The sequence below is a fragment of the Protopterus annectens genome, chromosome 11.part0, assembly GCF_019279795.1.
Source record: "Protopterus annectens isolate FY-2018-M chromosome 11.part0, PAN1.0, whole genome shotgun sequence".
Taxonomy (NCBI): Eukaryota; Metazoa; Chordata; order Ceratodontiformes; family Protopteridae; genus Protopterus; species Protopterus annectens.
In genome coordinates, this window is record NC_056745.1 from 1,427,246,828 (window position 1) to 1,427,271,948 (window position 25,121).

Here is a 25,121-nt window from a genome sequence, read left to right on the forward strand (position 1 = left end):
TCACACCTCTGAAGCCAAACAGTGGATATCAGAAAGTACTGTGAACATCTTGCCAGCAGCTTGCATCACAATGGTGATCATCTTGAAAAGACTTTCCTGGTAATAAAATGTCAATTAATTAGTCAATAAATAAATAAATAAATAAAGTGAAGAACACAGCATTATCTTCTTAAAGGAGTTGGTAATATGGTATAGCACAGTAGTTGGGGAATTGAATCCCCACACTTCATATTCAAGGTTGCCGTTACTCACAGACAAAGACTTATTTTTTTTTTCACAAAATTCAGTGTTTTCCTTTCTCTCCTGTCTGGTTACTTTGGAACACAAAATCAACAGACATTCTGCTCACATAGCAGTGATCACAGCACTAGTGTTTCAGCAAGTTGCATGACACCACCAAACAACTTTGCTGCAAGTTGTCAAATTAATAATGGTAGTTTTTAGCTTCAGTCTTCTACTTGCCTTTGGATGTCAGTAGAGGTAGGTGAGTCTGAAATTTTCAAAGAAGTGCTGATTCAGAGCCCTGGTTTGCTTTCCAGAGTTTATTAAGATACAAGCTCAGAACAATGCACAGATGAAATGTGAATTAGCCACCTGATGGTGTGAACACTGGCTCTAAATGATTATCACTGTTGAAGTGACACCTCAACACCATGTGCAAAAATGGGAAAAAAGGAGTTGTAGACAGATAGATGGAGGGATGGATATATCATGGTCACACACTCACTTAATGTGGGCACATGACCTGAACCACTTAATATGCACCCTTGATAGTTCATTCAGGATGTTATACCAGGCAGTTCCTAAAATCAAAAACACTGCCATAAACTGAAATGCTGTTTACTTATTTTACAGCTGTGCTTAAGCTCTCTCTATGGCTAATCTGTGATTACTATTTTCTGTCCCTCTACCTTTGAGAAACATTGCCCAGTGGCTGCACCACCTGCACCCAGTTGACCCATTTGCACGCAATGGTGGCAACTGAGTTTCCCAGATCTAATTGAGAGCCCTACAACTTATTTGTTCCTATTTCCCCATTCCAGTGGCAGTGAGAGCAATAAAATAAGACAAGCATTCATTTTGTGGAAGATTTGCTCTTTAAAAAAGAAACTGACTGATTGTGTTAACAGAAATCTAATAAAGGCACTTTATTGCAAGAAGCTCCCATTATTTAAAGCATCCTCTGATATAGTAGCTATATGAAACTCAACAAGTTGGGTCAATCTGAGGGACCATTTCTTTCAGAATATACATATTTTTTACCAATTAATATCATTATTGAATATGTTTTTATTTGACTAAGATAATGAAATGAGTCCATATTTGTAGTAGGTAGTAATCGTTATTGTCCCTGCATTTATGTTCATCTCTGTCTAGACTTACCCTGTTCTGACTAGTGCAGTCAGTACTTTCTTATAAGAGCGCAAGTCTATTACGAAGACTACCAAACACTTCCTCAAAACAATTTTTCTTACACAGCCATTACATCCTGTCTCCTAGGGCTACAGTGTCAGTATCAAATGCAGTGTGTGCTCATGGAAAATTACAGTCAGAATTATAATTTCTAATGACGCAATACCTTATAATGAAAGTAATATTTCATATAGTATTTTAATGAATAAGTATAACAATATATTATTTTTACAGTTATAATTTATACAAATGGAACTAAATATTCCAGTAATGTAATACATGAGATGCCATGATTATACTCCCAAGTAGGGAAAAAGATAAATTTACTAAGCACATCCGTAGCTCAAGACCCAATCTTAACATCGCTTTATGGGTGCTTAATAAAAGCTTGTAAAACACACATAAGTGCTGTTAAGATCATGTCTTATGCTATGGAGTAACAGCAGGCATTGCTAGCTGGCAAAGAACAGTGGCAGAAGGTAAAATAGTTTTTACAACCTATTAGAATGGTACTCTGACATGGTTATAAACAGAAAATATGGTACACTAAAATGTCTAACAGATTTTAAAGCTGTTAGTTTTTCAGAGGGGCACTTTGTTTTTCCCTGCTGTCTATTTGACTGTGCTGTGTGCTTTAAAGACTTTTTTCTGTTACTGATAGTACAAGGAGCAGATAAAGCTTCATGCAGTGCATATAATTACAACTGGGTCATCAATCAAAACCCTTTATTATTTGTTTTCAGCATAGATGCTAAGAGTCACCTCTTAAGGTTCACTCTCAATGTGAATTTCTTGGCATAATAAGCTAGTTATTCACAGAAACCAAAGTTATAATCCTGTTTTTAATATGCACGTGGTAGTTGTATTTCTTTACCTGCTATTTCAGGTGCAATAATATTGAGTACAGGTGGCACCATCAGAGAAGGTACAGTCATGTGCTTCTGAAGGCTAATAGTCTGAATGTGGGCTTGTGTCCAGCACCTGTGAGGTTGATGCATTTGCTGCATACGCAGCTGATGATGCTACTGTTACTGCCATTGTGACCAAATCTGCAGCCACAGCAGTTGCTGTATTGCCTGTTCAGATAATGGGGCTATTTTTGGGTAGCAGTGCTGTGAGGGATGTTGGCTGGCAATTAGCTTTAGATGTTCACTGCTGGTGTTTGCCTGCAAACAGTGCATTAGATGCTAGTGTGTCTGGAGTAGTGAGTTGCGACAGAGTTAACAAGATAGAGGTCTAACATTACATTATCCCAGCCAAGGATCGAGCACTTTTGATCCTGATATACAGGACGCCTATAATCATGATCTGCCCTTTCTATGCCTTTGGTTACAGTAACAGAACAGTGGTGATGTCTCACTAGTGGCTCTGTCATTTAGCACTACTGCAGCTTGTGCTGTGGAAAGTGCCACTGCTGATGTTATAGCACATTGTGTTCATATTTTGAGAGATTTTGCTGAGCTACAGGACAGGTAGTCTTGTATAGCATTAAGTACAATACAGGTTGACTGCTGCATAAGTTCTGCATGTGGTTTCAGATACGTGGCATTCACCTCAGGCAGCATTAGTGTATGTTAATGATGTAGCTTCATTGACACAAACGCAGGAGATCATGCTTGTGCCATCAGATATGTGAATTTACAAATCTCTGTTGGCTAGTATACATGCAGATAGCACTGGTACAAAACCAGCAACGACTGATTTTCATCATTAAGTTATGCTGCAGTAGCATTTGCTATATGGGCTATATTCTGCCAAGATATAACAGTTGGACAGCTTTCCAAAGCTTTTGGCTATCTTCCACGTATGCATCCAGCTTGTTGTTGCAAGAGATATCAGGAACAAAACCAGCAGTGTGGACATCGAAATCTTCAGTATTTTCCTGGTGCCTGACAGAGTAGACTTCTGAAAATCAGTGGTCAACTAATGATTTTCCTTTGCTGAATAGATAAGTTCTCTTTGGGGAAAACATCCCACAAATTACATTTTTCTGTTGGTGTTTTTGATAGGAACAGTGCATAGACTGCCTTGACTGACACCTTGCTACCTTCTAATTTTAACTTTTACTGCTTGTCTTTAATTTAAGAAGTTTTATGGAAACTTTTGGGCTAGTTTTATTGAATTTACTATTTGTGGGTAGCCTAGGTTCATAGGTGGTTGCTAGGCTATCAGACCAAGATCCATTTTAAGCCTATCTGGGCTTAATCGAATTTATCAAAGTATCACTGACATGTCAGTACAATAAGGAATTTTACTGTTATGATATAGAGTTTTACACATCAAGCATTCAAAGGTTGCTCCTGTCCATTAGGGATATAGGTGGCAAGCAAGGAGTAATTTGCGATTTCCCATCCATTGGTCCAAGTTACATTTGAATATGGTTAGGAATAAACTTTGCTTCACATTAACGAGAAGCCTATTCCAGAGGCACAAGTAATCTTTGTGCCACATACCTGCCTCTCCAACATATCCTGTTTATGCTGCAGACAAGATTTATTTCCTTAGAACAGGTATTTCTGATGCCATTTGCTTTGCAGATGTGTAACAGATCCCCTCCCTGAGGGATCAAGGGATGTCTTGTAGGCTAGGCATAGATAATCAAGCAGCAATCTGTAGAAGACCAAGTACAGGGATAGGGCTTTCAGATGGTCTGCATAGGACTTGCTGTTTTCTTTTTGTGAGGAACCTCTATGGTGTCTCAAACTGTTTCATGTGTCTGGTCAGGAACATGCTGAAGGCTGCATTGTATTCAGTGAATGGTCTGATGAGCGCTGGTTACAGTGGAACAATGACCTCCTGGATCCAGATGCCTTGCCCTTCCTTATAAGCTATGCAGTGTAGAAGGATTTTCTCACTATATGTGGTGGTGAAAGAACAGGTTACTGTCAACATACTTTCTCAGATTTCTGACCATTGATTCTACTTTTAAGGGTGCATTATAATGTGGCAATTTCCAGGGCTGGCCATCTTTTCAAAAGGTACTGTTATGCATTATTTTTCACTGAGTTTTAGACCATGGCTCTGTCAACAGTTGCTTGTATGTATCAGGCCCACTTGAAGAGTATCTGTGTCTTTAAAGGCTTCAGTGACCATGCATAGTTTGCAGTCATCTGCAGACTTGGTCAGCCAATGAAACCTGATGTTTGCTTTGACGTCAGACTATATATGAACTATTATTGAACAGATGGGGTATATAGTTCACAGTCACCTATGACATCAATAAGATCACTTTTCTAGATGTCACAGTTAGCAGGAATGATGACCACACTTTAACATCAGAAGTATATCGCAAATACCCCCAATACAACTCCCTTCTCCATGCTACCAGCTTTCATCCTCCACATATATGCAGCAACATCCCAAAATCACAATTTCTGTGAATGAAACTCATATGTTCAAATGATGCTATTTATCAGGTATATCAAGAAGAACCTACTACTAGATTCAGGAATAGAGGATACAAAATGGGGAATATCCTTCAGGCCAGACATTGGGTGACTAATCGTAGGTTCGTAGGTTGGTAGTAGGCTATCGACCCTAGGGCCTATACAAGCCTAGCCATAACAATTCCCTGGATATTTCTTCTCACACTATTTACTTCCCTGGACCCCTGTCTAGCAGGGCGACTGACGTAATCCCCAGGGTGAATTTCCTTTTTTCCATCCAATTGTCAAGGTTCCTTTTGAAGAGGGCCAAAGGGGCAATCTGCTTGACATGTATGGGCAGTCTATTCCGGAATCTGGGGATTCTCTGGGCCAGGAACCTATCCCTCCAGCATGTTTTGTTTATTGTGATGACAAAGTTTAGATCCCTGGAGCATGTGGCCCTGAGGGATTAGGATTTCTTTAAGTGTAGCATGTCCAACAGCTGTGGGTTTGACATGGCCTTGTATGTTAAGCAGAGATTGCCTCTGAGTAGACGATATGTGACAAAGTATAGCTGGAGTTTTTTAAGGCGGTCAGTATAGGGCATCTGCTTTAGGCCTGTGATTCTTTTTGTGAGGTATTTCTGTGGCCTTTCCAGTTGTTGCAGATGTCTTGAAAGGTACATACCAAATGGGGCATTGTATTCTATAATGGGTCTAATGAGGGATGAGTACAGTGGGACAGTGACCTCCTTTTTTCTGGATGAAAAGCCCTTAGTGATGAGGTTTGCCACATAGAAAGATTTCCTAACTGTTGTGGCGATGTGGTTATCGAAGGTGAGACCACTGTCCACCTGTGTCCCTAAGTATCTTATCACACTTTCAGTGTGTAGTGTACTGCCACCTATGTGGTAATTCATGGGTACATGTTTTTTTCCCAGACGGGATAACTATACCTTTCTTGGCATTGAGCTTGAGCCCATGGCTTTGGCACCAAGCATCTGTTTCTGTAAGGCCCTTTTGTAGAGTATCCACATCATTTGGGGATTCCATAATGGCTCCCAGTTTGCAGTCATCTGCAAACTTTGTTAGGAAGAGTCCCTTAGTGCTGGCCTGTACTTCAGAGAAGTAGATGCCAAACAAGAGCGGTCCCAGGACTGAACCCTGAGGTACTCCACTTGTCACTTGTCTGGAGCTGGATTTGGAGTCGGCTCCTTTTACAGTGTGGGTTCTGTCAGTAAACCAGTTGGCAACCCATCGAGTGACGTAGGGATTAATGCCCAGCTTAGTAAGTCTATCTATGATTCCAGAGTGGGGGATGGTGTCAAAGGCCTTGGTGAGGTCCAAATAGGCTGTGTGGTCCACCTTACCCTCGTCCATGGCTCTGGAGACAGAAAGAAGTCAGTCAGGTTCAGGAAACAAGATCGGTCCCTCACAAACCCAAACTGGGTGGAGTCCAGTGTTTTAAGGTTGCCAATGTCTTTGTTTATAAGTTCCATGATAATACGTTCCATGGCCTTGCAGATCAGGCTCGTTAGACTGATGGGGCGGTAGTTCATGGGATCCAAGGTGGATCCCCTCTTGTGGAGTGGGATAACTGTAGCTGTATGCCACTCAGTGGGCATGAAGCCTGAGGTGAGGCTGTGATTAAACATAACACTTTGGTGAGGTGCCAGTTCATTTTGTAGTTCATGTAATACACAGTCTGGGATGTCATCTGGTCCCATGGATGGTATTCTTAGCTTTGGAGAGTGCGTTTTTTACCTGTGTGGCCATTATTACCAGAATTTGGCGACCTTCTGGTATTGAGATGGGCCATTTAGGGGGTAAGAAGGGGATGAAGTTGGCACTGAAACTGATCTGCCAGGATATTGGCAATATCCTTGGGATCGGTATATTTAATGCCATTCTTTTGTAGCTCAGAGCAGATCTGAACATTGACATTTAGATTCTTGACATAGTTATAGAATGCCTTGTGGTTGTCTTTGGAATCTTTGGCAATTTTATTTTCATAACTAGCTTTGGAGGATTTTATGAGGGATCTCAGCTTCTTACTGAGGCTGGTAAGGGAGGTTTTCACATCCTGGGATTTTCCTTTTTTCTGCAACAGTTTCTTCCTTTTGTTGTAAAGTTTGTTTATGGCAGGGGACCACCAGAATGGCTTTTTTTTGGAGGAGAGCATCTTGGATCTGTTTGGGATGGCATGATTCATGCATGAGTGGATGTGCTCGTACAGTGCCTTAGTGTGGGATTCAGCAGTCAAACTTTCAGTTCCCATCTGCATGGGTGTCATGAAGTTTGTCACTTCTGACTTGAGTAGCATGAAGTTGGCTTTGGAGAAGTTTTTTATGGAGGTTTCCTTACTGGGGGGTGGAAGTGGGATGTGGATGTTAAGGGTGATTAGCTTATGGTCAGACCTGACCAATGAGGGGGTGACCATAAGTGTGGAGCATTGAATTCCCATGTTGGTAATGACCAGGTCTAGGATATTGGAGCCCCTGGTGGGACTATGGATTAGTTGATCCAGGGCATTGGAATTTATGAATTCCAAGAACTGTTGGGCAAAGGTGTTGGTACACGAGTAGTTTTCCCAGATGTTCTCCATTTTTAGGAGTGCCTTGAGAGAGTGCGTTTTGAGGTTTAGACTTCTAGCATTGAGTAGCATTACCTTCAGAATTTGCATGCTTGTACCTGTTACGGTGGTGGTTTTGTCCTTTGAACTTTGCCTAAAAAAGGCACTATAGGGGTGGCAAGAGCCTTAGCCAGTAACCTGAATCCCAGGGGCGACAGGTGCAGAACGTCTCTGGCAAAGCATCGTGGTATGTCAATCATGTTGTCCCAGGTAGACAGATACTCGATCCCCTTCCCCTTTGAATGACACCAGAAGCTTAGCCATTTGTTGAAGTCAATCATTTTGTCCTTGTATTGTGGTATCATTCTGGGCAAAGGCAGGATGCTACTTGGGTCACATGATCCGAGAGCTCTTCCATGTCTCTTTTCATGTAGTCCAGGGAGGTACGTCTCAAGTCATTCACTCCAACATGGACAATGACAGAGTCATATTTGCACTTGTTGTGGAGTGATGTGAGTGCATGCGTTATGTGGCAGATCCTGGCACCCGACAGACAGCTAACTGTAATTTTCTCCTTGTTCAGCCTGGTGAGTGGGACATCAATGTGCCTGACTATAGAGTCACCTATGACTAAAGTGTTAGGTACATTGTCTTGCCGTAGGGGCCGTTGCTGGGTGGCACACTGGTGTTGTGAGCTATGTGACACTTTGGTTGTGATTGGTGTTTGTTTGCATTTCAACTTTGGAGGTCCTTGTTGCTTGAGCAGGTTACAGTTAAGGGCCTCCGCATACGTAACAGGCAAGATCTCTTAACATATAGGGACAAGACTAAGAACAAAAATTCAACCATCTGACTAGTCACTACGTATGGTAGAAACACTGATGTCCTACTCAACAGTGTCTGCAGACACTGGAACATATTATTGGCAAACAACAAATTATGTGAATTTCTGGATGTCAATTTTCTTTCAGGAGAGGCAGGAATTTGGGCTCATTCTTAAATCATTACAAACATGGTTGGAGAAGCAAAGGTGACCCTATACACACCACTCTGGGGGGGATCAACTCAAGGGTTGCTTTCCCTCTGGCCATTGTACTCACTGCAGAAGGGTGATGAAGACATGCCAGTTCAGCAGCAAAAACACTGGGCAAGTATTTGATATTTCCTTTTTTTCTGTCAGACTGACTGGGTGATATATTTGGCTATCTGTAGCTGCTCTGCATTTTATGTGGGACAAACGTCCAGGATTTTAAAATTCAGAATATCTGAACATATAAGTGACATCAGACACAAGAAGCTTACGAATGCCTTATACAAACATACTGGGGTACATAAAAATGCATCTTTTACTTTTACTGTGATTGACAGAATCGTTGGACAGAGAACCAACAAATCAGGTTGGCATCAGATATTAAATAATAAAGAAAAAAAATGTATCATCAAACTGGGAGCACTGTTTTCACCAGGTCTTAATGAATACCTTTAAATGGCTTGGTTAATTGAATAATTCATTTATCAAGTTGAAGCTTCATTTAGGGGTAAGCTATAAAAGGGAGAACAAGTGAACATGTTTTTACTGCACTGAAGAAGGCTTTTTATTTTTACAGCTGAAACAGGTCTGTTTTGTCTCCTTTTCATGCCTTTAAGCTAATAAATATATTAGTTTATGCTACAGTCTGCTGGTTTACAATTCTTTACTGCTATAAGGTCTTTTTGGAGCTGTGCAGTTGCTGTATTTGCAGGGGCTGCCTTATCTACGGATGATTCCTTTCTCTCATGTAACCCTTCCATCTCTTTGCTGGGCATCCTTGTTTCTTCGTGTCCTCTTGCCTTCCTCCTGTCTGTCCCAAATCTCCTTCACCAAATCATCTTCTGATCTCCTTCTCATGTGTCTGAACCACCTTAATCAGTTCTCTTTGATCTTCTGTACAATTGGAGCTACTCTGGCTGCTCTGATGTCATCATGTCTTCATCTCTTCAAAGGTGTGCATCCTGCCACCCTCTCTGACACATCCTCTCTGTCACCTCTAGCTTCCTCATCTGCTCTGCTTGCACTGCTCATGGTTTTGTATCATACAGAAGTACTTGTCACACCATTGTGTTTTTACACCTTACTTTGCAGCTTTTTGATATTCCTCTGTCACAGGCTACCCCTGCAGTCCCTCTGATACTAGCTTTGACCTCCTCATTCAGATTTCCCCTTCTCCTCGAGCACCCCTCTAAAATACTTGAAGCTGTTATTATCTTCTGCTATTTCCCTTCTGTCTCAATTTTCAGCATCTTCTGATTTATCCCTTTTGCTGCCATGACAGCTGTCATTGCCTGTACTTATTCATCCCATGTGACTTCAGTTTTGCATTCTATTCCCCTAAGATTTGCTGAAGATCCTGTTCAGAGTCTGCTTTTAATGCTGCATCATCTGCATGCAGCAGCTTTGTTGATCTGCTCTCTCCATTTTTTTGCTAATGTAGTCCATCACCAGGATGAAAATCATGGGGTCAGAACTGAACCCTGAGGCAGTTCCACTCACACTGGGAACCCATCTGTGAGCGGGAAGACGCTTCATACTTGTTTAACTGGATCTTTGTACATTGACTGCACTAACTCTTGTCGGTGTTTCTGGGACTTTGAACCATCACAAGACTACTCAAATCAGCTTTCTTATGAGCTTATCAAATGCTTTCTCCAAGTTTAGAAATGCCTAGTTGAACTCTTTTCTTGTCTCTAGTTTCTTCTCCACTATCTCTCTTGGTGCAAATATCAGGTCAGTTATGCTGCATCATGTTCTGAATCTGAACTGCTCATATTCCATCTTAATTTCAGTCAACATGTCCAGCACTTTTATGCAGTGATATCTCTATACTGCCCACAGTTGTGAATATCCTATTTTCCCCTATACAACTGGCACTAGAATGCTTATTCTCCAGTCATTTGAGATATGCCTTTCTTTCTATTCTGCTGTGAGTACCCTCAGGAGCCATATCTCCCCATAACTCACCTTCATCTGAGCCTACTGCTTTCCTCTGACCTCATTTTCTTTAGTGCCATTCTTACTTCTTCTAGGGTAGGTTCTCCTTTTTTTCATCCTATGCTGTGTCTGGGGCAGTACAGCTTCTGTGGGGTTGCTGCTAGAACTCCTTCCATCTGCTTTTGATAACCTGTGGATTGATGAGCAGGTTGTTTTTGACATTCCTTACGAAGGGTGTCTGGTGACTATCTTCTTTATCTTTCTGTCTTTGCCTTACGAAGGGTGTCTGGTGACTATCTTCTTTATCTTTCTGTCTTTGCCATACAACCTAATAGAGCTTCTTTCTGCCATCTGCTGAATTACTTTCCAGGTGTCTCTGATGTTTTTTGCTATTATGACTTCTGTCACAGTCTCTTTGTTAGCCAGCCATCATTCTGACTTAGCTTGGCCCATCTTTTCTATCTCCCACTTTTTCCTGCACTCCTTACTTTTGATAACTTCCTGAACTTTTGCATTCCACCACCAGCTTTCCTTATGACCTTATTTGTATACCCAGGTCAAATGTATATCTGTTCTCTAGTTCTCACACATGGTATTTGGAGAGACTGCCATTCTTGTTTGACTCCACGTGTTTCTCTTTCTTCCTGAGGTACTAGATCCCTGCATATTTCCTAGAAATTTTATACGTTTGCTCCAGTCAACTTCCAGGTCTTCGGCCTCATCTGTGTTGACCTTAGAACCTTCTCTGACCATTGTTTGCACTGATTGTGGCTATGAAAGGTTTATGTTGTGAGCTGACTGTTTCACTGGGGATGACTTTACAGTGTCCGATTCTACCCCTGTGCTCTTTCTTTATTAGGAGAAAGTCTACCTGCGTTGCATGTTGGCCTTTTCTGTAAATGATTTAGTGACTGTCTTTCTTGCTGAACCATGTGCTGGCGACTTCGTAGTGTCTCCCACTCGGAACCAGGCAGTCCTCATATCCTGTACTGATATGAGGATTTAGATCCCCCAAATACTGTATTGTTTTTCAATGGGCTGAATGTGGAAGGTCACGAAGAAGGATCTTGACCTGAACTTTTATTGCTCTCAAACATTCTATATGATTCTTCAAGTATGCAGAGATGTACTAAAATAGCAGTAAGCATTTTAATGGCCCTTCCTGCATTCTGAGATTGGCTGATAAAATATGCTTGGTGCACTTTTTCTGCTCTTGTCACACCTCATTGTTTAATGAAAACCCTCAGTATGTTTGCAGCTAATACATTCTGATTTCCTTTTAATATGCTTTGGCATAAAATGAAGTTCTTCTCTTAAAGAATAAACAACATGTCAAGGAAATATTCCAAGGCAGAATTCATGTAGTTTTGTCATGTTACTTCTGACCAATCAGCAAATAAAATGCTACTCACTGCTGAATGTTAGTAAACTATATCTGAAAGGCAGAGCACTGGCTAGCATCTTGATATTATTATTTATAAGTGTAAGAGTGAGTGGGCAGTGGTTATTCAGTAAGAGAGGCAACATAGTTTTCCTACTGATTTTTTAGCAGCTTTAAATGCTGAGAGGGATTCATAAAGGTTACCACAAAGTGTAATCTTTCTGAGTAACTAGTAAGCACAAAAAATGTGCTAGGGATGTTCTTGAATATAGACCATGTGCACTTAGTGACAAATAGTGTAGGTGTTATTGAATTTGGCCCATTATCTTTAATGTACATATGAAAACACTGATTCTGTAATCTGTTGACAGGTTAAGGAATATACTAGATTAAAACTAATGTTTGAAGTGATTAGTTGAAAAGTACTGGTCTTTTAACATTTTTCTCTTTATCTGCAGGTCGAATCCTGAACCGATTTTCTAAAGATATTGCCATTCTGGATGACATGCTGCCACTGACAATTTTTGATTTTATACAGGTTGGAAAAATACTTTTTTCTTATTTATTGACAGTAGCTAATTTGCATTTATTTCTTTCTGACAAAGTAGCTGTTTACAAGAAAATTATTTATGTGATACGTATTAGCTTGGCATTTCTAAATATGTAAAAACAGAACTGTTGTCTGCTGAACAGAGGATGCAGAACTGCATTTCTAGTTGCTGGAACTAATATGGACTTTTAATCACTTCAAGTGTGAGGAGCAGTTTTTTGAGCCACGGAGTCCAAGTCCCACCAAAAATAAAGCTTTTAGATGACTGTTTTCCATAACCATTGAATTCCTGTACATGTCCTTAGTATAGGTGTTCTTGCATCCAACTCTGAAACCCAGTGGTACCAGCAGTCCGTCCTCTCCAGTTCTGACTCTTCATTTTACATATGTACCATTTGCTTTTATAGGAATCAAATGACTATAGACTTATTTGCAAGCAAAAAGCTTGCCTCTTGAAAAACAAAATGGAATAGATTGTAAAGTAAAATATTCCTGTGGCTGATGGATGTAAATTTTATGCACTGCAAAACAGAGAGAACCCTACAAATCAAGACTCCTGTTCACTGCATATAACATTCCATATAAACATGTGAAGCAAGAAATAAAGCATGCTAAAATATGTTATTTATGAATGATATGATGATCATCACAAACATGGGGACAAAATGCTCCACACCGGAAGTATATCCCTCATTGGTGAGATCAGACCATAAATTAATCTCACTGGAGATCCACATCCCGCCCCCACCCCCAGCAAAAAAGACCACAGTGAAGAACTTCTCAAAAGCAAACTTCACACTTCTTAAGACTGGAGTGGTATCCTTCAAGGCCCCCGAGCCAGTGGAAACCACAACCCACGCTGCTGAAACCCTTACAAATGCCTTCTACGAGCACCTCCAGGAATGTATGGATCAAGCAATCCCTAATAAAATCAAGACCTTTTCCACCAAAGGCAGGCCCGGTCTGGTGGACTCCAGCCATAAACAAACTCTACAACAAGAGGAGAAAGCTACTACATGACAGAGCAAAATCCTAAATGGGAAGGCATCTCTGATCAATACTAGCAAAAACTACGATCACTCATAAAATCATCCAAGGCCAACTTTGAGAGAAAAATCGCTAATGACACAAAAGACAATCATAAAGCCTTCTTTAGCTATGTTAGAAACCTGGGTGGAAACTCCCAGATATGCTCAGAATTAGTCCAAAATGATAAAAAATCACTGAACCCACAGACATTGCCAACATACTGGCAGACAGGTTCAGTGCAAATTTCTCCCTCCCTCCCCCAAAAGGAGAAATATCTATCCCACCAGAGTCTAGCCTCCCAAACATCTCAGATGCCCAGGTGAGAGCTGCTCTCTAAAGCAAAAACACAGCATCAATGGGACCGGACGGTGTCCCCGGCTGTGTGCTACACAAACTCAATGAGGAACTAAACCCACACATAAGGCTGCTGTTTAATCTTAGCCTTACTACAGGATACGTACCCAAAGAATGGCGACGGCAACTGTGGTCCCACTCCACAAAGGCGGTGCTTCTACGGACCCTGGAAATTACCGCCCCATAAGCTTGACGAGCCTTGTCTGCAAAGCTATGGAGAGGATCATAATGGAACTCATAAATAAAGACATTGGGGACCTACAGACACTGGATCCTACCCAATTTGGCTTTGTCAAGGGCAGATCCTGCCTCTTGAACTTGGTCGACTTTTTCGAAACAGTCACTAAGGCCATTGATGAGGGTAAGGCAGTTCACACAGCCTACCTTGACCTAGCAAAAGCATTCGACACAATACCCCACTCGGGCATCATAGAAAAGCTCACCAGCTTAGATGTAAATCCATATGTCACAAGATGGGTTGCAAACTGGCTCAAGGACAGAACACACAGGGTTAGAGTTGCTGGTGCCATGTCAGACTCTAAGCCGGTCACGGCGGTGTCCCACAGGGCTCAGTCCTGGGCCCCTCTTGTTCGGCATTTATTTTTCTGAAGTGCAGGCAAACATAGGGGATTGTGGCTGACAAAATTTGCAGATGACTGCAAACTGGGCACCATAATTGACACTCCATCAGACACAGACATCCTCCAGAAAGGTCTCATAGAAATGGATAACTGGTGCCAGAGCCATGGCCTTAAGCTAAATGCCAAAAATGTATAGTCATACCCTTTGGGAAAAACAAGGTAACCCCTAATTACCACATAGGTGGTAATCCATTAAACACGGAAGAAGTTATCAGGGACCTGGGGACCCAAGTTGACAGTAACCTCTCTTTTGACACTCACATTGCCAAAGTGGTTAGGAAGACCTTCTACATTGCCCACCTGATCATGAAGGGATTCACATCCAGATCAGGAGAGGTCATTGTACCCTGTACTCTTCACTTATCAGACCAATGATTGAGTACAACGCCCCATTCGAATGTACCTTACCCGACACCTGCAGCAGTTGGAAAGACCCCAAAAGTTCCTCACCAAAAGGATAAAGGGCTCAAACATATGTCATACGATGCCCGACTGAAGAAACTCCAGCTCTATTCAGTCGCATACCGTCTGCTCAGAGGTGATCTGTGCCTGACATACAAGGCCATGTCCAACCCGAATTAATGGACATGCTCCACCTCAAAAATCCAAATCCACCAGAGCCACGAGAGCAAGAGACTTAAACCTCAACACGGATATAAATAGGACGTGCTGGAGGGACAGATTCATCACCCAGAGACTCCCTACACTATGGAACAGAATCCCAGTCCATGTGAGGCAGAGCCCCTCACTGACTCTGTTCAAGAGAAATCTTGACGAGTGGATGGGAGATCGTAGGTTTACCCCGGGAATCATCTCTGTATCACTGCTGGACAGAGGCACAGCAAACTAATGGGTATAGTATTCTCATCCTAAGGGGTGGTGAAAGCCACACACACTCTGGCTAGGCTTATAAATGCCCTAGGGCAGATAGCCTAGTATGAACCTATGAACCTATATCACTGTATGAAGCATTTAACATTAAAAAAATGTTACTGTAAGTGTATAAGTGAGATGAACTGACTTATACTTCATAGAATCACACTTTGGGACAAAATGTAGGTTTTTAAGTAAGTACTAGCAATTGGTCTGCAGAACATTTCAAGTGTAGCCAAAAAGCCTTATTTTAAATTTCCCTGTAGCCTCAAGGAGGGCAAGACAAGACAGATGAGAGAATCTTCGGCTGCCCAGTTGTGATATATACCAGAGTTGTAGCTCTTCACTGAAGTTTTTAAAATCCTTTAATACTGATTTTGCTTTACCTTGAATTCTGCACAGATCGTACCTCTCTTCAATTATTCTGTATTGTCCTTTTCTCTGGAAGTCATGATAACTTTCACATGCACCATTTGCTCATCGCTAGCTAGCTAACTATCAGAACTTTTCTCTTTTCGTGTATAGATTTGTCATATTACATCAAACAATCAACAGAGTTTTTGAGCTTCCCCTACTATACAGAGTCTATTGGGTCTACCCACAGGAAATTATATGCTGCACTGTACATAGATATCTACATAAACTGATACACACTCACAGTTGAACTAATTACGATTTGATTTAGTATTTTTTTTAGTTTTATTCTACATGGAATTAATACTGAATAGTCATGTGTTCCAAGCACATGACATCTTCATACTTGCTTCACCTCCCTTAAAGCAGGTCTGGGCCTCCCCAGAGAGGCTGGCCTCCTGATTTTATAAATGGAAGGCACTTTTGAAAAGGAGGTGTATCGCTGTCACATAATTACTAAGAGGATGCATTTGTTTTCATGTTTTATGGAAAATGGGACATAAAAACACTGCATCTTTACTTGTTTCCTAAATGCTATTAATCTGATAAGGCTGATATTTTCGGCCAAACAGTGGCCTTATTCTGTCCATTTGGGAATTTGTTGAGGTTCGATAAAATGAAATTTTCAAGGCCCATTAAGTGCTGGAGCTTTGGTTTTCTTTGTAATATAATGTAAAATACGGATATGTAAGGATACATGGAAAAAGATCACATATACAACTTTAGAATGTAAATAATTGTAACTAACTCACTGAGTCACAGATTGCTAAGCAATTGAACATTGTATGTAATATAAGAATACAATGTTTTTTGCAGGGGCCTGCACTCCCCCGTCACTGACCATATGTGGGGGGAGAGGGCTTCACCCCACACCTCTGCATCTCTAAATATATTATCTTTAGGATCCTACAACAGTGCATATAAAGAAAAATGTCCTTACCACACTGTTTTTTGAAACTGTACATTGCAAAATAAAATGTTTTGCAATGTCCTCTATATCCCTACATCTCTAAATGTGCTAGCACCAATGTTTATAAAACCCAAGGTTGCCAACCAGATCGCAAATCTAATCAGTGTTTAAAAATTAAAATAGCAATAATTTTCCACAAAACTGGTAACTTAACATAACTATAAACCCAGGTATTCATAAACACAGGGCACAGATTGGTAAATATATCTTGTCCATTATGTTTGGCATTTGTTTTTTTATTAAGTGCATATATATTTTTTTTGATATAGACTATATAATTGTTGTTAGTGAAAGAAGTTGAGATACAATATATATGCACGCACACATATGAGTGCGTGCATATGTGTGTGTGTGTGTGTGTGTGTGTGTGTGTGTGTGTGTGTGTGTGTGTGTGTATATATATATACACATATATATATATATATATATAGATATACACATATATATATATATATATATATATATATATCTATATATAGATATATATATGTATATATTACCGATAGATATCTGTATCTATATGTATATATATATATATATATATATATATTTCTCTTACTATATATATATATATTTCTATATATGTATAAAAATATATGTCTATATATATATATATATATATATATGTATATATATGTATATATAGATATAGAATGTATGCAGGCACATACTTTCAGTTATTGCTTTTAATATTAAGTTAGATGAAAAAGAAAGTGCACAAACCAATTTTTTTTCAACTATTTAACTGTCCCAGATGCTGCATTGATGAATCTGTTCATTAAACTGAGAGTCATGGGGAAATAAACTTTTACCATTCTTGGTATAAGGCAGTATACATTTTCTCAATAGTGGGGCAACCCTCTGCAGACCCTTGTTGTTGTTGTGTCTTTTGGCTTTTCCTGGTTAGGGGTTGCCATAGCGGAACTCCGGTCCGCTAATGATTGGCAGTAGATTTTTACTTGCCTAGTTGCCAGCCCTGACGCACAACCTTCAATGAAGGAACGCCCATTCACGCACGTCTCCACACAGAAGACGCTTTAGCTGAGAATCGAACAGGACAACATCTTACTGTGAGGCGACAATGCTACCGCAGCACCACCAATGTAGCCAACCCTCTGCAGACCCTGTGACAGTTAAATTGTGTTGGGTGATAGGGAGAGATGCCATTTTTCTTTTTTTACATTTTCAATCAAATACCACAGAAACCGATCATGTTCCCTGTACAGCCATTTCAGCTCTCATTCTCACACTAGTTTATTTGTCTATGTTGCACTCTGCTGCACTACCATTGTAGCTTCACTTTGTTGTTTCTTCATTTTGTGGCTCAGGATGATCACTCTACAACCACCAATGTCTCTAATACAAAGAGACTCTCTCTGAAAACTGGCTGTCTTGGATTCAGCATTATAATCTGTATTTCAATGTGAGTGAACATGGAAGCAAACCAGAAATAGTCCTTTAATTTGTGTCTCTGTCCCACAAGTGTGGAAGTTAGTAAGGTGTTTGACATTTTTACTTTTAAAGAAGAGAAAGGCACAACTGCAATATCTTAACATAGACCTTTAGTATTGTACTGATGTGCAAAACAGGGGTATAGTTAGACACTGGTGGGATATTTGTTGGGCAAAACTACTGTGTGAGGTATCTTTACTAGTTAAGTGGAGTCACCCCATAGTCTACATGCCAGGGGTTGTATAATGATGTGTAAAAGAGCCTTTTTTATATATAACACTGCACACAACATTAGGTCAAGGATTTTTCCTTTTGGATTTGTCTTGATCACTGCAATAAACTACTTCTCCAGCACTGGGGTGGTGATTATGGAGTGGTCTTTCAGACTCATTTGAGTTAAATACAAGCTGCTAAGGAATGTTCTTACATGAGAAAGTCTGACTGACATAAGGTCCACTTGTTTGGACAGCTCTCTTCTTATGTAGCTTGTAGGCTAACACACTGTCAGATTTACAGTTTGAGCAAGCAGCATTTGAGGGTACAACTGACACTTCTCCTTCATAGCAAACCCTAGCCTGCCTTCACATTTTTGTTCCACTGTAGTGCCTACTTGTTTCTACATTGTCTGTTTACATTCTAGAAGTAGCCTAAAGAGATCTCTGTCTAACTTCTGTTGCCTTATGCCATGTACATGGCCATGGCAAATGAGTAGATAACCTTAAAATCTGAAGTAGGATATTCATTTGTCTGCAACCTGTGGGTTATGGATCCGATATCGGATCCGAACCGGCATGGTTTTCCAGCTATGGATCCAAGCTCTCAGCTCCTCCCCTCACCCATAATGCCCTGCTCTACCCTCATGACCTCAGATCTCGTTTGCCGCGCATGGTGACTGGATTGGTTTCTATAGCTCTCAGCTAAGTGCTAGTTTTTCTAATTGTTAATAGAGAATTTTGAAGTTTTTATTCATTTTTTGTGTGAAAGTTTAGGTTTCCCTCTTTGATATTTTACTTTAGAGTTAATCTAAGTATTTTTTCCCTTCCCTCGCTGTTGGCGTAGTGTGTGTGTGTTGGGCCTGTGTGTGTATATTGTTTTAGTTACTTTAGTTTAGTAGCTTGTTTATAGATTGGGATGGCTGAACAGCCCAAATCTATATTCTCTAATGCTCGAGTGTGGCCATAAGCTTTCCCCAGCTGATGGCCACACTCGTGTGTTAATGCCTGGGGGTTGAACACCTCACATCTGGATGCTCCATTTGTGCAGGGTTCAACCCCAGGGCACTGAAGGAGCGGAGGTCCAAGCTTGTCTTGGCGGGCCTTTTACCGCCGGACTCGGCTCCGACCTCCGCTCCTTCGGGAGTAACCGTGGTTTCGGTTCTTCCCTCCGTGGCACCCCCTCCTCCTCCTGGGACTCAACCTCCCGTTTCTGGTTCGGAGGAGAGGGATGCTAGGAAAGGACCGGAGGAGAAGCACCACAAGCGGGCCGAGACCTCTGTTTCGGCCCCGCCAGCCAAGCGGGCTTCTCCCCCGGCTCCGTTGTCGGCTCGGTCTCCTCCTTCTCGGCTCCGGTCCCCAGTGTGCTTATCACCGGGTCCTGAGGAGGAGGAGACCCGATCTCCGCCGAGGCTATCGAGGAGGCACTCCAGGCCTACCACGGTAGCCTCGTCGAGATCTACATATAGCCTTTCGGATGCTGATCTGGACCGGATGATGAGAAGATTCATCCAGGCCCAGATGCAGATGGGAGTGCTCTTGCCTCCCCCCCCCCTCTGGGGGGGAGCTCAACACCCTTTTTCAAACCTATTGCTCCTTCTCCGACCCGCTATCCGGGTTCGGAGCAGCTGGAGCCGAGCAGCTTCGGAGCCGGGGGTGGGTCGGCGCCGATAGTACTTGGTACTTCGGATCCGACCCTGCCCTCGAGTGCATTGGATCCGACCTCTCGGAGCCTGGATCCGAGCCTCGGATCCTGGGGGGATCAGTGCTCCTTCGGCGCCGGCTCCGATCCACTCTTCGGATCCGAGGGGGAGCCGATTGTCGGATCCTTTGGTCGAGGTCGGCTCCCCTTCGGCGTTTGATGTAGTGGAGAGGGCCCTGTTGAGGGTCTCCGGACCCCCGGCACTTGTTCTGGCTCCGTCCCGCGCTCCCTCTGCACTGGGCCAGGCTTCCACCATCCGGCCCCTGGGACAGCCCGCTTCTGTGCCCCAAGTTGCTCCAATGGAACAAGTTGCTGCTTGCGAGGACTCCTCTGACAGCCCCCCAGAGGATGTCCCTCGCAAGCATACGTGCAAAAGGAGGCACATTGACTCCCCCGAGTCTCTCACAGAAGACACGGACTTGGAGGAAGGGGAAGGCTCCCCACGGTCACCCCCCGAGGATGTCTCATTTGGAGACATCATGGAAATGCTCCGTAGGGGGGTGGTCTGCCCCCAAGTCTTCCTCGGACGAGTCCGTGTTCTTGGAGGCATTTGAAGCGGGCCCGTCTACCTCTTGGGTGTCCCCTCCTGCCAACCCCCTGGTGGACCTCATTACCACCAGGGCGTGGAAGGAACCGGACACCGTGGAGCCAATTCCTAAGAGGCCCGATAGGATCCTTAGCCCACCGTCCGACCGTGCCCATTGGAGTAAGGGGCCTCCGGTAGATGCCATGTTGACGGCGGCGGCCACCAAGAGGGAACTGGCTCAGGAGAGTCCCTCAGTCCATCCGCCGAGCAAGGAGTCTCGGATGATGGACCGCTTGGGGAAGCGGATGTTTAGTTCAGCGACCTTCTCGGTAAGGGCGCTGAACTACTTGGCACATGTCATTAGGATGCAGCGAGATCTCATTAAAGAATATGCTGCATCTCCCCCAGAGTCCATTTCGGAGGAGGACAGGGTTCTGCACTCCACCCGTATGGCCACTCTTAGGTCAGTTACTAATACCTCTATGCGGCTACTCTCCCACGCTACGGAAGGCGCCGCTAGAGCTGCGGGGACAGGCCTAGTCACTAGACGTCAGGCCTGGCTTCGTCACTGCGATTTTTCTGAGCCCTTCAAAGCGTCATTTGCGAACGCCCCCTTTGATGGTTCTGCTCTCTTTGGCAAAACCGTTCGCGAGACGTTGACCCAGAGCGAGAAGGACGGGAAGACGCTGTCTGCCGTCGGAATCCGCTTCTCTGCACCCCAGAGGCCCTACTCTAGGAACCAAAAGGGTCAGAAGAAGATGTGGTTCCGGAAGTCGCAGCAGTCCCAGCCTGCTCCGGACAACCAGTCCTTCCGTGGCAGAGGAGGACAGGGAGGACGCCGCCCTAGAGGCAGAGGGGCTCCCAGAAACTTCGGGTCCAGGGAACCTTTCTCTGAACGGCCTGCGCAGCAACCCTGAGGGGTTGCCCGACTGCTCCACTCTGGAGGCAGTCGGGGGACGTTCCGGGGCACCTAGCGGCATGGGAGTCCATAACATCAGACCGCTGGGTTCTCCAAATCATATCCAGAGGATATCGCATCCCTTTCCTTCACCTTCCAAAGTTGAAGTCCCTCCCAGACGTCCCACCCGGTCAACGGGAGGCCGCTTTGGCAGAAATTGGCCATCTGCTAAAGAAAAGAGCCATCCAGCCCGTCCCCAGACCAGATCGGATCAGGGTTCTACTCCAGGTTCTTTTTAGTGCCAAAGAAGACGGGGGAACTAAGACCAATCCTAGACCTCTCTCTCTTGAATCTGGCAGTCCCCAAAGAAAAATTCCGAATGGTCACTCTGCAATCTATTCTCCCCCTTCTGGGAGAAAATCACTGGATGTGCTCGATAGACCTCAAGGACGCGTACTACCACATCCTGATGGACAGGCGCTCCAGGAGGTTCCTCCGCTTTCGGCTGGGAGCCAGTCACTACCAGTTCCGGGTCCTTCCCTTTGGTCTCACCACAGCCCCCAGGGTGTTCACCAAAGTATTAGCAGTGGTAGCGGCCCACCTGAGGCTTCAGGGGGTGCAGGTGTTTCCTACCTGGACGACTGGCTTCTTACCGCCCCAACAAGGCATCTACTTTTATTGGCGCGAGACTCCTTTCTCCATCTTGCTCCTTTTCTGGGCATTACAATAAATACAAAGAAATCCAACCTGGTGCCCACACAGCTCTTAGATTTTATAGGGGCCAGGCTAGACACAAGGAGTTTACGAGCCTTCCTCACTGCGGACAGAGTTCAAAATCTGCAGCTCCAGGTGCGGGCCATTCTCCACTCAAGTTCTGTTCCGGCGGAGTTGGTCCTGAGGGCTCTAGGGTCCATGGCATCTGTTATAGCACTTCTTCCTCTTGCCAGGCTCAATATGCGCGTTCTACAGTGGACGCTCTTAGTACAGTGGTCATACCTTGCTCTCCCCATGCATCATCCCATTGCGATCAGCAAGGCTTGCAAGCGGTCCCTCTTGTGGTGGCTTCACTCCCCAGATCTCCACAGGGGCCGCCCATTTTGTGCTTCTCCCCCTCTCGTCACTGTGACCACGGACGCCTCCCGCCTTGGGTGGGGGGGGGGGCACTTTGCGGGCCGGACCGTTCAAGGCACGTGGGACGATTCAGAGACCTTACTGCATATCAATGTTCTAGAGATGAGAGCAGTGCTCTTAGCGTTGCTAGCACTTCAGGACTTTCTTCCCTTGGGAACAATTGCGATTCAATCGGACAACATGTCTGTGGTCTGGTACATCAACAAGCAAGGGGGAACAAGGTCTTACCCTCTTTGTCGAGAAGCCATGAGAGTTTGGGAATGGGCAATCTCCACCAACCGCTTTCTAATAGCAACGCACATTCCGGGTCGGTCCAACATCCTAGCGGACAAGCTCAGTCGCACCATTCTGACCCCTTACGAGTGGTCTCTCAATTGTCGAGTAGCGGAACGCATATTCGCACGGTGGGGAACTCCTTCATGCGATCTTTTTGCCTCTCCCTCAAACACCAAGTGCGACAGTTTTTTCGCTCTGTTACCTCCTCCCGGAGGTTCCCAAGAGACGCTCTGGTGCATGCTTGGCCACCCGGTCTTCTGTATGCTTATCCACCCTTGCCTCTGATGCTCCAAGTTCTTCAGAAAGCCTCTCAGGTGGGTTGCAGAATGATTCTCATTGCTCCGTTTTGGCCTCGACAGATCTGGTTCCCCTTCCTAAGGTCTCACTCGGTGAATCCTCCTTGGATTCTAGATCCCATTCCGGATCTGATATCCCATCCATCCTGCATACCTCCTCCGAATCTGGACAACCTGAAGCTGACCGCTTGGCTGCTCCAGTTCCACTCTTGATCAGGACTCCCGGTATTTCATCACCTGTTAAGGCAATTTTGGTGGCAGCTCATAAACCATCCACTAGAAAGGTCTACCGCAGCAAGTGGAAACGGTTTTCTTTGTGGGCGGAGCGGCAAGGCCTGAATCCTTCACGGTTCCTCTTCCATTAGTGCTTGACTTTCTAACCACTCTTTTTAACGATGGTGCCAGCAGTTCCACAGTCAAAGTACAACTGGCGGCAATTTCTCATTATCACATTGGCCATGACTCTAATCCTCTTATGTCAGCCAAATTGTGTAAACTTTTTCTTAAAGGTACTTTTCTTCTCAGGCCCCCTGTAAAACAAGCGGTTCCTCCTTGGGACCTCTCTCTGGTTCTACAGGCCTTGACCGCCCCCCCTTTCGAGCCAGCAGCTACGGTGGATCTCAAATTCTTGTCCTACAAGACAGCCTTTTTGGTAGCCATTACATCGGCCAAGAGAGTTTCTGAGCTTCAAGCATTGTCAGCTAAACCTCCTTACTTGGTATTTCATCCGGACCGTGTTTACCTCAGGACCAACCCGTCCTTTCTTCCTAAAGTCGCTTCTGAAGCAAACATCAATCAATCCATTAACCTCCCTGTTTTCTTCCCTAAATATGAAAACAAAGGTGAATATAAGCTCCACTCATTAGATGTTCACAGGCAACTTAGATTTTATCTAAACAGGACGGCTGGTCATAGGCAATCCGACCAGTTGTTTATTTCCTTTGCAAAATTTAATTTGGGCAAGCCAATTTCTAAAGTTTCTCTTTCCGCTGGATTTCACAGTGCATTTTATTGGCTTATCAAGCTTCAGGAAGGCCCGCACCGGAGGGTGTTCATGCCCATTCAACCCGGTCAGTATCTACCTCGGCAGCCTTCAAGGCTAGGATTCCTCTAGATGATATTTGTGCAGCAGCCACGTGGGCTTCATCTCATACTTTTATTTCCCACTATAAGTTGGATCTTGCATCTAGGCGTAGAGCATCCTGTGGCTCCGGGGTGCTCCGGAATATCCTTCCATGATGGCCGCCCAAGATTCAGGTAGCTGGGGACTCTGTCCCACAGGTTGCAGACAAATGAATATCCTACTTCAGATTTAGAAGTTATGTACTCACCATAACGTTCCATCTGAGTAGGTGTATTCATTTGTCTGCAACCATCCCGCCCTCCTATCCCCCTGGCCTTTCAGTTTCCTGCATATTTTATGTTACCCTTTTCAGGGTGTTGTTGCTTTGGCAAACTCGATCTGAGGTCATGAGGGTAGAGCAGGGCATTATGGGTGAGGGGAGGAGCTGAGAGCTTGGATCCATAGCTGGAAAACCATGCCGGTTCGGATCCGATATCGGATCCATAACCCACAGGTTGCAGACAAATTAATACACCTACTCAGATGGAACGTTATGGTGAGTACATAACTTCTAATTCACTCTTTAAATCTTCATACTATAGGTGGATGAGCATACTACCTAATGGGTACAGACAAAAATATTTTGTAAGGCCTAACCACTCCATTATGTCAGGCTTAGTGAACATTAAGAAAACCAAACACTGTTTCTGTAATTCTTGTGAATTAACTTCTAACTAAAAATCTGTCATCAAACTCTCATGGTCAGATCGGGTGAATTCTACAGTATTGATACTGCCTACTGCTGGAACCTGCCTCTCTATCATATAACATGCAGTTATGTATTATTCTTTATTTTATTTATTCATTTACTTGTTTACATTTTGTTAACCAGGCTAGTCTAGCTAGGCTTGTGGCCTGTTTTCAGGAGACAGCCAAGGTGGTATTCTTACTTACTGGAAGAAATTTAGCCAGGCACTAGGGAACATCCATACTGTTTGAATAATTACTGTGGGATCCTTTATATCCATCTGAGCTA

At 43.5% G+C, this 25,121-nt stretch overlaps 1 protein-coding gene across 2 annotated transcripts in view; it reads left to right on the top strand.

The window, feature by feature from the left end:
- The window catches only part of CFTR (CF transmembrane conductance regulator), a 1,712,697-nt gene that overhangs the window by 1,444,690 nt on the left and 242,886 nt on the right, over window positions 1-25,121 (top strand). For both annotated transcript variants that reach the window (XM_044088720.1, XM_044088721.1), the window contains one exon: window positions 12,157-12,236. In XM_044088720.1, coding sequence (XP_043944655.1) covers window positions 12,157-12,236 — 80 coding nt within the window. The remainder of the gene's footprint in view (window positions 1-12,156; window positions 12,237-25,121) is intronic.